Genomic DNA, 12,907 nt, shown 5'->3' on the forward strand with positions numbered 1-12,907 from the left:
AAAATTTTTTATGAAAACTATTTTCAAAAATGTTTAGTGGGAAGAGTGACATTGTTTTACATCTTTGCAAATCTCTATAATATCTGGGTTAATCAAAAATTGTTAGATCCCCAGATCTGCTTTTGCTTTCATTCTGTTTGATATCACATCATGTACCCTCTGGAAAACTCCACTGTATACCCATGAGAATAAGGGTGAAAAAGGCAAAGAACATCATAATATTCTCATGAATATAGTTTTGGCATCTCAGCTTCTCTGAAAGAGTCTCAGGGAGCCTGAGGATTCCTTGGACCACACCTTGAGAACATCTGGTGTTGGGGAGCCAGTTTGGAGGCTAACTGCTCTTAAGGAGTTGGGTTTGAGATGAGTAGGTAGTGGAGATAACCAGAGGAAGAAAGGCCCTTTGCCAGCTTTGATTTTACCCTGTTACACTGCAGGATGGATCCATGCTGTGCTGACGCCTGTGGACTGCCTTGCCTTTGGAGGGAACTTCTTACACAGCCTTAACATCGAGATGCAGCTCAAGTGAGTCTTGAAACTATGGTGATTCCATGTTGGCCATTCCTGTCTGCTGGAGTGAGGAGTACAATGTAGAAAGCCAGAAAGGAATGGTTCCTTGTTCCTGATCATGTTCAGCTGAAGATTAACACCTTTTCTGCACTTAGTAGTTATTTGACTTTGGGCAAGTTATATAACCTTTGAGCCCAAGTTTCCTAATGTATAAAGCCAGATCTTGCAGAGTCGTTTTGAGGATTAGAGATACAAAGCATCCAGAACAATACCTGATTCATAGTAGGTGCTCGGTAAATGAATCCTTGTTTTTGTTGTTTTGTTTCCTCCTTCTAGAGCCTATGAGATTGAGAAGCGGCTGAGCACAGCAGACCTCTTCAAATTCCCCAACTTTGAGACCATCTGTTGGTACGTGGGAAAGCACATCCTGGACATCTTTCGTGGTATGGAGCCCTTTGCCAACTGTCCTTTTTGCCCCTCTCCCCTGAGTGAATGAGTGTGTGTGTATGTGTAAGTAGCGCAGTCAAGACACGATACTATTTCATCACCAGAAAGATCTCAGTATGTAAATTAAAACCATGTTGTGTACCTTAAATATGTTCAATTTTTAAAAAGTGGTAATTAGTGCTTTAAAAAAAATCTCCCTAGTGCTACCCACCCAGCCCCCAGCCCCTTCTTTTTTGAGACAGGATTTCACTCAGTCACCCAGGCTGGAGTGCGGTGGTGCGATCATGGCTCACTGCAGCTTCAAACTCCTGGGCTCAGGCAATCCTCCTAGGAGCCTTTGTTTGCCGAGTAGCTAAGACTACAGGCACGGGCCCCCACACCCAGCTAATTTTGTAATTTTTTTGTATGAACAGGGTCTTGCTATGTTGACCAGACTGGTCTCAAACTCCTGGCCTCAAACGATTCTCCCACCTCAGACTCCTTTTGCTGGGGTTACAGGCATGAGCCACAGTACCCAGCAATACTAGCCCTTTATAGTTTCACCCACTGTCCCCCCTGTACCATCCATAACTTCTGGAAACCACTAATCTGTTTTCCATTTCTATAATTTTGTCATTTCTTTTTTTTTTTTCCCCCCCCAAGACAGGGTATCACTCTTGTCACCCAGGCTGGAGTGTAGTGGCGTGATCTTGGCTCACTGCAACTTCCACCTCCTGGGTTCAAGCTTCACCTACCTCAGCCTTCTGAGTAGCTGGGATTACAGACACCCGCCACCACACCCAGCTAGTTTTTGTACTTTTTTTTTTCTTCTTCTTTTTGAGATGGAGTCTTGCTCTGTCACCAGGCTGGAGTGCAGTGGCGCAATCTCTGCTCACTGCAAACTCCGCCTCCCGGGTTCAAGCGATTCTCCTGCCTCAGCCTCCGGAGTAGCTGGGACTATAGGCACATGCCACCATGCCCAGCTAATTTTTGTATTTTTACTAGAGACGGGGTTTCACCACGTTGGCTAGGATGGTCTCAATCTCTTAACCTCATGATCTGCCCGCCTCAGCCTCCCAATGTGCTGGGATTACAGGCGTGAGAACCATCACGCCTGGCTGAATTTTGTCATTTCAAGAATATTGTATAAATGGAATCATATAGTATGTGACCTTCTCAGATTCACTTTTTTACTCAGCATAATACATGGCAGGGCATGGATTTTAACCTTTTTGTTTAGCAAGTGTGACTGAGAATATTGGATCACAGTGAAAGTATCTCTATTTCCTGCTGGTTAAGATAAAAAGCTCAATCTGGATAGTCTGAGAGTTTCCTGGATCTGCTTCCCCTGGAGATAAGGCCCAGTCCTGACCGTCCTGGCATCGTTGTTTTGGTTCCTGGGCGTTAGCCCAGTTGGAAGCCAATTTGCTTACTGGGTTTCTTCTTCCCTGATGTGATCGAGAATAGAATGGGTCCCTTACTTAGGCCTAAGATTCTTCAAGTTGACTTGGCCAGGAGAAATCAGTATTGATGAGTTACAAAGAATCTCAGGGGCCATGAGTACAGCCTCATAGCCAATACCTCAAACTCTTACTCTGCCACCTAGACTGTCACTTAAGTTTTCAATCAGATGTTGGATGACTAACTGTTCATTACTTATTCTAAACAGCTTGGTTCAGTAGAAGATTATTTATAGAGCCTAAATCTGGCTGTTTGTAGTAGCCTCCTGACATAAGGCAGAACACAGCTAATCCATCTTGTACATTAATGGCCCTTCAAGTCTGTGTAGGTAGAATTCATAGTCCTCCTGAGTGTTCTCATTTTGAAACCCAACAGGCACAGTAATGTCATGGAAGGGGCACAAGCCTCAGATTCAAATACACATGGTTTTAGTTATGGCTCTAGCACTTACTAGGTGTGTGCCTTTGGTCTTGACTTTGCCTCTCTGAACCTCAATTTCCTGGGCTGTATAATGAAGATAATACCTTGCTTACAGGATAGGTATAAGGGTTAAATGAGATAATAGATATCACATTCCTAGCACTTAGTAGATACTCAGTAAACGAACACTATTGGAAGAACTGAGATCTGCAGTGGTGCTCAGAACCTTGAGCATTTTCTCTGGTTGTCTTAACAAAAGTCCCAAGTCCTTCACTTTCCTGCATGGCTTTGTTGACACTCTGCTTTCCTCTTTCCTCCTTTAGGTTTGCGAGAGAACAGGAGACACCCTGCTTCCTACCTGGTCCATGGTGGCAAAGCCTTGAACTTGGCCTTTAGAGCCTGGACAAGGAAAGAAGTAAATATGCATATTTCTCTATCTCCTCAGGAATTTTGCCCTTTGTAGGGACTGGATTTGGTAGATGTTTTGGAGAGACAGAAGAGTCCAGAGAAGCTTGTGGGCCCCTGGGTGTAGAGTGGAGGCCTGGGCTAGGATTCCTTAGATTACATTTTAAAATCTTTCTTTCTGATGATAAAAAGTAATACAACATTACCCTAGAGTATTAGAAAAATGAGGAAGAGCATAAAGAAGGAAAATTATTGCCTATAATTTTTACACTCAGCGGGAACTACTATTTAACACTTGCCTACATTTCCTTCTGGTCTTTTTTATGTGCATTTTAAAAACATAATTACTGTCACACCGTGTGGTTGACACTTGAGCAATGTGGAGGTTGGGGCGCAGACCCTGCCCCCCATGCAGTCAGAAATCCACATATAACTTTTGCCTCCCTAAAACCTTAACTGCTAACAACCTACTGTTGACCAGAAGCCTTACCAGTAACATAGTCAACACATATTTTGTATATGTTATTTGTGTTATATACTGTATTATTACAATAAAGTAAGCTGAAAGCGTATGTTTACTGTTCATAAAGTGGAAGTGGATCCTCATAAAGGGCTTTATCCTTGTCTTCACATGGAGTAGGCTGAGAAGGAAGAAAAAGGAGAGGGGTTGGTCTTGGCTGTCCCAGGTGGCAGAGTCAGAAGAAAATCTGCATATAAATGGACCCATACATTTCAAACCCATGTTGTTTAAGGGTCAACTGTATATCCAATTTTGTGTTTGAATCTATTGGTTTATCTTAATTTTCCTGTGTCACCAAAGTTCTCCAGAAACATTTGATAGTTATGTGATATTCTTTTGCAGGAATGTACCATCCTTGCCTAACTACTTGCTTTTTGCTGCTTCCTTTTTATTTCTTTTTTTTTTTTTTTTTTTTTTGAGGCGGAGTCTTCACTCTGTCCCCCAGGCTGGAGTGCAGTGGCACCATCTCGGCTCACTGCAAGCTCCGCCTCCCGGGTTCGCGCCATTCTCCTGCCTCAGCCTCCCGAGTAGCTGGGACTACAGGCGCCCGCCACCGTGCCCGGCTAATTTTTTTTTTTGTATTTTAGTAGAGACGGGGTTTCACCTTGTTAGCCAGGATGGTCTCGATCTCCTGACCTCGTGATCCGCCCGCCTCGGCCTCCCAAAGTGCAGGGATTATAGGCGTGAGCCACCGCGCCCGGCCTCCTTTTTATTTCTTTGAGGGAATAGTTTTAAAGAATCATACAGTAAATGTCTGTTTTTGTCCCTCATTTCTTGATTGTTTCTTCAGGATAGATTCCTGGAAGAACAATTACTGAATCAAAGTATATGAAAAAATGTAAGGCTCTTGATGCATACTGCCAAAGTGGGTTTTAGAAATGTGCAAGTGTCCGTTTATCCAACTGAACACTAATCAGCTATTTAAAAAAAAAAAAAAAAAAAAAAAGCTCTGTATGTACTGATTTGGAAAGATCTCCAGAATTTGTCAAGTAAAGGTGCACAACCATGTGTATAGTGTGCCACTTTATATGTAAAAACGGGGGAAATAAGAATTATCTTAGTGTACACTTGCCTGAATATATGATCTGGGATGTAGAAACTAATGAAAATGGTTACCTGTGGGAGTAGGATGATGAGATTGATGGCAGGAACAGGGTGGGATTGATGGCAGGGACAGGGTAGGAATGAAGCTTTTCAATATCATTTAATTTAATTTATTTATTTATTTATGAGACAGAGCCTTGCTCTGTTGCCCAGGCTGGAGTGCAGTGGCACGATCTCAGCTCACTGCAGCCTCTGCCTCCCGGGTTCAAGTGATTCTCGTGCCTCAGCCTCCTGAGTAGCTGGGATTACAGGCATGTGCCACCATGCCTGGCTAATTTTTGTATTTTTAATAGAGATGGGGTTTCACCGTGTTGGCCGGGCTGGTCTCAAACTCCTGATCCATCCACCTCAGCCTCCCAAAGTGCTGGGATTACAGGCGTGAGCCACCACACCTGGCCTGGCTTTCTTTTCTAATGTAAGCCTTTAGCTGTTAATTTCCTTCTCAGCACCAATATTTGATTTTTGATCCATGTGAACGAATTAACTTTTCAGAATACTGAATTTAAAGAACACACCAAGAAATCAAGAAAAGAAGAAATGTCAACATGTAATCTTAGGCTTTAGATACTCCCTTTTCTGGATATATTGTGACCAAAGGTCACTGCACTGCAGGCTTAACTTGTACAATCTCCTTAGTTCCTGTTGCCAACCTTCCCCCCAGATATTCTTGGATTTCATATTTTGAGCCTTCCCTTGCTCCCTGGGCTCACCTATACCTGGACCTTAGCCTGCGATTCTGTTTCTCCACACCTCTCAGGTGTGGCTACCTTGGGTTTCATCTCTGACCCCTCCCACGGAGTGAACTTTAGAGTGACTGTGTCCCAAAAACACCAAAAGGGAGGTGGGTGTGCCCTAAGCACTCATGACTCAGGATGGACCCAGGGACCAAGGGATGGCCCCAAACAGTGATCAGTGGGAGCTGGAGTAGAGTAGAACATAGTTCTGAGACGCCCATGCTCATGGAAGGACTCTTGTGAAGTGCAGATGATTTGTAGGGGAGGAACCTGCTCCCTTACCTTTCCAGAGACCCTGGTCTGGGAAGGAGGAAGCCATAAGATTATCTAGCTGGGTCAGATGGTTTCTCAGCTCCCCACCTAGCCACGAAAATAAATTACACCAGATAGATGAAAAGAGTTAAAGGAAAAAAAAGAGAATTAAACCATGAGAAACAAGGAAATGCTGAGGAATTTTCTCTCAGCCCTCTGGATACAGAAATGAAGTGAAAAGTCACAAAGGAAAACCTTGAGATCTACATAAAAATGTAAATCTTGGTACTCAAAAAGAGGGCAAACAAAAGAGACAACTAACAGGGATCGCTCTGGGTTGCTGTTGAGCTAGCTGTGGGCCAGTTGCTGCTCAGCACAGAGTTCCTTCCTCACAAGTGGAGAGGCTGGTTTGTCCCCGCTGATCTCTCTGAGGTCCTTGACTTTTTTGAGAGGTGTGGCCCAAACCCACAACTTAGTTCCTTAATATCTCTTGATACTGTCTTTTTTAGATAGATGTTTTACAAATATTTTCTCTCAGTCTGTGGCTTACAAAGTAGCAGAGGTGCTGAAACAGGTTTTTCAAAAAGAAGTTTTGCTTTTTAAGTTCAGTTGATCAACTTTTTTCTTTTCGGGTCCATGCTTATGTCCTGTCTAAGAAATCTTTGCCTAACTGAAGGCCACAAAGAACTTCTCCTCTGTCTAAAGCAGGAGTTTCCGGCCAGGGTACAGTGGCTCACGCCTGTAATCCAGCACTTTGGGAGGCCGAGGCAGGTGAATCACCCGAGGTCAGGAATTTGAGACCAGCCTGGCCAACATGGCGAAACCCCATCTCTATTTAAAAGACAAAAATTAGCCAGGCATGGTGGCACATGCCTGTAATCCCAGCTACTGGGGAGGCTGAAGCATGAGAATTGCTTGAACCTGGGAGGCGAAGGTTGCAGTGAGCCAAGACCACCACACCACTGAACTCTAGCCTTGGTGGCAGAGTAAGACTGTCTCAAAAAAATAGTAAGAAGTAAATAAAATATAACAAGGGTTTCCAACCTTTTGGCTTCCCTGGGCCACATTGGAAGAAGAATTGTCTTGGGCCACACATAATAGCTGATGAGCTTAAAAAAGAAAAAAAAAAATTACAAAAAATCACATAGGCTGGGTGCAGTGGTTCGTGCCTGTAATCCCAGCACTTTGGAGGCCAAGGCGAGTGGATCGCCTGAGGTCAGGAGTTCAAGACCAGCCTGGCCAACATGGTGAAACCCCGTATCTACTAAAAATACAAAAAATTAGCTGGGTGTAGTGGTTCACTCCTGTAGTGCCAGCTACTGGGGAGGCTGAAGCAGGGGAATCGCTTGAACCCAGGAGGTGGGGGTTGCAGCAAGTTGAGATGATGCCATTGCACTTCAGCCTATGCAAGAGTAGCGAAACTCCATCTCAAAAAAAAAACAAAAAAGGTCTCATAATGTTTTAAGAAATTTTACTCATTTGTGTTGTCACATTCAAAGCCATCCTGGGCAGTGGGTTGGACAAGCATGGTCTAAAGGGTGTATAGTTTTAGGTTTTACATTTAGGTCTATGATCCATTTTACGTTTGTGTTTGTGTGTATGGTGCAAGATATGGATTGAGGTTCTTTTTTTTTTGCATGTGGATATCCAATTGGTCCAGAATCATTTGTTGAAAAGACTACCCTTTCTCCATTGAATTGTCTTGGCATATTTGTCCAAAATCAGTTGTCTCTTTATGTGTGGGTTTATTCCTCATGCCTCTTGTTTGACAGGCTCTGCCAGACCATGAGGATGAGATCCCGGAGACAGTGCGAACCGTACAGCTCATTAAAGATCTGGCCAGGGAGATCCGCCTGGTGGAAGTAAGGAGCATGGGGCAGGGAAGAGAAGGCATTTGGAAAGGCCTTTGAGGCTCAAGTGGCAGGTTAGGCCTCTGCAGTTAGCATGAGAGCCCAGGGGAAGGGTCGGGAAGACCCTACCAAAGACACAATTCATTTATTCAAATAATTATTACTGTGTTTCAAGTGTGCCGCACATTGGGCTAGGTTCTTAAAACACATAAATAGTGCCTGCCCACAAAGAACTCAGCCTAGTAGAGGACCCTGAGCAAAGTTAACCTCTTTGAGTTTCAGTTTCCTCATCTCTAAAATGGGGAATAATTGTACCTACTCAAGGATTGTTAAAGGATTAGGTAAGGTAATGTGAGTTGAGCACAAAAATAGAGTGCTTGGCACACAGTAGGTGCACAATAAATTCTGATGGTGGGTCGTGGTGGTGGGTGGTGGTGGTAGTTGTAGTTGTTGTTGTTATTAATATTTTGACTCAGTCTCTGCATTCTGCAAAATGACAGTTCTCTCGGGGTGAAGATGATTACAAAGCCATGTTTCAACAGGTGGCATATACCACGAGGCAGTAAGGTATAGTGGTAAGAGATTCAGAGAAACCTGGGTTCTGGTTCCTGCTCTGTCACTTGCAAGCCTTTCAGAGCCTCAGTTTCCTCATCTATAAAGTGAGGATAACACTGACTTTTCAGAATTTTGTTAGGATCAAAAGCTAGTATATGTAGAGCCCCTCGCACAGTGCCTGGCAGAGTAAGTACTCAATAAATGTGAGCCATTGTTATTAGTAGACTTTATAGCAAAGAGAGAAGTTGGTGTGGGATGGTGAAGTAGCAGAGGCACCAGAGGAGAACTCCTTTAAGCTCAGAAGCTGTAAAGTTTTATTTAGTGCCCAGGATATATACATCCATGCTGAAGGGTGGTCAAAGTGAGCTGGGAAGTTATGCTTCTAGCCTCACTGCTTGCAGCATGTTTCACTGCCTACACCATAGCTTACAGTGTCCACCTCCTACCTCTCATTTTCCTCCACTCCCATCTGTCAAAATCATTCAGGATAGTTAAAGGCCTACCTTTTCTCCAGTGCCTCCCACTTAAACCACAAAACTCCGGGCTGGTTGGAAGAGGACTTAGAGATAGAGTATATGTGGTCCATGGGCTTTCAAATGACTTAAAGCAATGGAATCTTTTTTTAAAAATGACATCTTAGGTGGAAGGCCAATATTCAAAGCACAGCTGCTTTGAATAAGATGAAGGTGGGAGGCCTAGGGCTCCACTTGTTCTTTTTATTTGCCTTCTACCTTCCCCCGATTCTCAGGGCTCCTCCCAAGAAGCTCAAAGTAGCCACAGAACATCTTCAGAAATCACCTTTCCAGTCTAGTCCTTTAATTTTACAGCTGAGCAAACAGTCTCAAATGGTCAGATAACTTTCCTGAGCTAGTTACAGAGCTAGCTAGTAGCAGAATTAGGACTAGAACCTCTCCTTTTCTCAAATCCTGTAGTCCTTAGAGTTTGAACCACCCAGATTAGTACTTGATTATTTTCTGTTTCATGGCAGCTGCTTAGTGGAGTATTTTCTCTCCAATTTTGACAGTGCTTTGCTCGTCTTCTTACTTGTCAATGGCTGGGTAAAGAAATGCCACCCAATAAATTCTTGATGACTCATTATGTAAAAGCTAGGGTGTGCATATGTGGAGCATCTGTAAGCCACTTCCATGGCAGTGCCACCAGTACCAGGAACAGACCTCTGCTCTTAGTGTTGAGAGAACCCTTGAGTAAGCTCTAACCCCCTCATGTACTAACACTCTTGTAGGACATCTTCCAACAGAACGTTGGGAAGACGAGCAATATCTTTGGGCTGCAGAGGATCTTCCCAGCCGGCTCCATTCCCCTAACCAGGCCAGCCCATTCCACTTCAATGTCCATGTCCAGGCTGTCACTGCCCTCCAAAAATGGTTCAAAGAAGAAAGGCCTGAAGCCCAAGGAACTCTTCAAGAAGGCAGAGCGAAAGGGCAAGGAGAGTTCAGCCTTGGGGCCTGCTGGCCAGTTGAGCTATAATCTCATGGACACATACAATCATCAGGCACTGAAGACAGGCTCTTTCCAGAAAGCAAAGGTGGGTGCTGGCCCATGAGTTCAGCCCAACCCTTTTGGGTGTCCCTTGGAAGAACAGGGTTTCAAAAAGCAGGGTATCCTGTCTGGCTGCCATGTCCCTTAGACCCCCTGGTGTTTGGCTACCAGTCCCACTCATTTAACAGGCATTTATTGAGACCTTTTCTATGCTGGGCACTGTGATAGGTGCTATGGATGTGACTCTCAAGAGGCTGACAGGCGAGTGAGAAAGACAGGCATAAAAACAAATGAGTGCAATCAAGTATTGTGAATGCCACAATCAAGGGTGTGTGTGGGACCCTGAGATACAGAGGAGGGTTAATTCTGTCTGGGTAGGGAAGATTTTCAGGAGCTCTTTTCAGAAAACATAACACTTAGCTGAATTTTGAAATGCTGGGATGGGAATGAGATTTGAAAACATTGCGTGTGTCAGGTTGTAGTCTTGAGCAGGTCCTTGAGAAAAGCCCTCCACCAGGGCTCCATCTTGCCTCAAGATTGTGATTCTCTCCATGGGCATCTGAAGATGTGCCCCCTCTTTTTTAAGGGAACATGGTTCCCAAGATTGATAGGTGTCCCCTGAACCAACCACACATTTTCAAACTCCTGCTCCTGTGATCAGTGGGGGTGTGGGGGGACAGTATAGCAGAAGGCCTTGGCTCAGGTGGTTTTGACAGTGAACTGAACCAGTGAAACCAGAGGGAACGTGCCATCATGATTCCCATGGGAGTCCCAGACAGGTGACAACTGAGCTTCCTACTTCTGCAGTTCAACATCACTGGTGCCTGCTTGAATGACTCAGATGATGACTCACCAGACTTGGACCTTGATGGAAATGAGAGCCCATTGGCCCTATTGATGTCTAACGGCAGGTGAGGTGGGAAGGGGGAGCACAGAGGTACTGGGACTGTCAGTGGTAATATGCCACTGAGACAGGGCGTGGAATTGGAATCTAGGGGTTGGGACATGGGTAGGAGGGACTGTACTTAGGGCAATACCTAGATAATATAATGTATCATTGCTTAGTTCAGAGAACCACGGTGTGGTGTTGGAGGTGGGTAGAGGGAGAGGTCTGAAATCGAATTGGCAATCCTGAGAAAGATTTTATCGGTTCTAGAAACTTCAGCAAGTCATTGGGCGAGAAACACTGGCAGCAATAAGTATAGCATACTTACTGAAAGCATTAGTTTTTTCTATACCTTTTGACTTAAGATTAGATTTTTAGGAATTTATAGAAATCCTTGCACACAAGTGTGTAATGATAAATGTTCAGTGTTCGCTGCACCATTGTAATAGTAATTGGAAACATCCAAATGTTCATCAGTAAGGGCTGGATAAATGATGGTACATCTATAGAATGGAGTATCATGTAGCCGTTACAAAGAATGAGACAGTTAAATATTGACACAGAAAGATGTTTAAGGCGTATTTTTAAAATCAGATTACAGAATAATAGGAATAGTTCCATTTTTACTTTTAAAAGGGCATGTATGCACATGTATGTATGTATGCACGTATGGAAAAGACATATATAGACTTTTGTATTTTTTGAAGAGGGAGGTTTAAAAATGGAATATACAAGCGTTAGAAATAAAAACAATGTGAAAGAGCACACAGTGAAAAATCTCACACCCATCTCTCTTTCCCTGTTTACCTTCCCATGGACAACCAATATCAGTGGTTTCCTTCCAGAGATATGTATGTATATTTAGGCAAACAAATAGTGTGTGTGATCTATATATGTAAATATATTTTTAAAAAAAATAGAGATGGGGTCTCTGTTATTGCCCGGGCTGAGCTCTAACTCCTAGACTCAGGTGATCCTCCCTCTTCGGCCTCCAAAGTGCTGGGATTACAGATGTGAGCCACCTTGCCTGACCTAGTTACATACTTTATACTTGTTACACCAAGTTTTGTGTGTGTGTGTGTGTGTGTTTTGTTTGTTTGTTTGTTTGTTTGTTTTTGAGACAGAGTCTCGCTCTGTTACCCAGGCTGGAGTGCAGTGGTGTGGTCTCGGCTCACTGCAACCTCTGCCCCCTCGGTTCAAGCGATTCTCGTGTCTCAGCCTCCCAAATAGCTGGGACTTAAGGTGCATGCTACCACACCCAGCTAATTTTTGTATTTTTAGTAGAGACAGGGTTTCTACATGTTGGCCAGGCTGGTCTCGAACTCCTGGCCTCAAGTCATCTGCCCTCCTCAGTCTCCCAAAGTGCTGGGATTACAGGCATGAGCCCATGTGCCCGGCCTTGTTATACCAAGTTTTTAACAGTGGTTATCCCTGGAAAGTACAATAGGGAAGGTAAGAGCAAATTTTCACTTTAGTAGCATTTGAATTTTGTACAATGAGCACGTATTTACTTTTCTTTAAATATTTAAGTATTTACTCTTCTTTAATTTTAAAAGAACAAGTTCTAAAAGAATAAAATAAAAGCTGTTTACAACAAAATTATGGACTTGGGGAATCAGGCAATCCAAGGTTTAAATCCCAGCTGTGACACATATTCACTGTTCTACTTTGGCAAACTAATTAACCTATCTGAGCTTCAGTGTCCTCATTATATGTATTCTATAGTTAAAACTTACCTTAGGGTTGTTGGAGGATTAAATGAGATAATATATGTAGAACGTTAACCACAGGGCCTGCCATATAATTAATACTTAATAAATGGTAGGTCTTATAAATATGATGATGTCGAGACAAAAGAATTCTCCATGAAGATGGTGATAACGATGATGTGGCCATGACCAGAATCTAAGAAGGTTGTCAGAAACCCTGAAATACATAGAGGCAGGGAAAGCCAGTAAGGGCTGTTTTCTAGATACTCAGAACACTAGACAGCAGCAGTCAAGAGCCAGGTGCAGAGTATGAACAATGTAGGAACACAAACAACAAAGGTACCTTAATAGCTGCCTTCTAGGAAAAGGTTACCTTCAGGTCCATCTGGGCCCACCTGGGTGGAAAATAAGGGAAAAAGGAGTGGGAGTAGGGCAGATTCTGAAAGCAACAGAGCTATTCTTGGGGTTTGAGAATCCAGTTACTAAAGTGTAAGATTAGAGAGACTGTTGAATATTGCCTTTGTCCAGAACTCACGATAGGTCTCCTGGACAGGAGAAAATTCAGTCCTAGGAGT

At 43.6% G+C, this 12,907-nt stretch overlaps 1 protein-coding gene across 4 annotated transcripts in view; it reads left to right on the plus strand.

Moving 5' to 3' along the window:
* PHF8 (PHD finger protein 8) overlaps positions 1 to 12,907 on the plus strand; it is a 105,512-nt gene that overhangs the window by 42,792 nt on the left and 49,813 nt on the right. For 3 of the 4 annotated variants that reach the window (XM_025372238.1, XM_025372241.1, XM_025372239.1), the window contains exons 9-14: positions 438 to 525; positions 847 to 953; positions 3,141 to 3,232; positions 7,605 to 7,694; positions 9,481 to 9,783; positions 10,545 to 10,648. In XM_025372238.1, coding sequence (XP_025228023.1) covers positions 438 to 525; positions 847 to 953; positions 3,141 to 3,232; positions 7,605 to 7,694; positions 9,481 to 9,783; positions 10,545 to 10,648 — 784 coding nt within the window. The remainder of the gene's footprint in view (positions 1 to 437; positions 526 to 846; positions 954 to 3,140; positions 3,233 to 7,604; positions 7,695 to 9,480; positions 9,784 to 10,544; positions 10,649 to 12,907) is intronic. The other variant, XM_025372240.1, reaches the window with a different exon arrangement.

This window comes from Theropithecus gelada, chromosome X (genome assembly GCF_003255815.1).
Source record: "Theropithecus gelada isolate Dixy chromosome X, Tgel_1.0, whole genome shotgun sequence".
NCBI classification, from domain to species: Eukaryota; Metazoa; Chordata; class Mammalia; order Primates; family Cercopithecidae; genus Theropithecus; species Theropithecus gelada.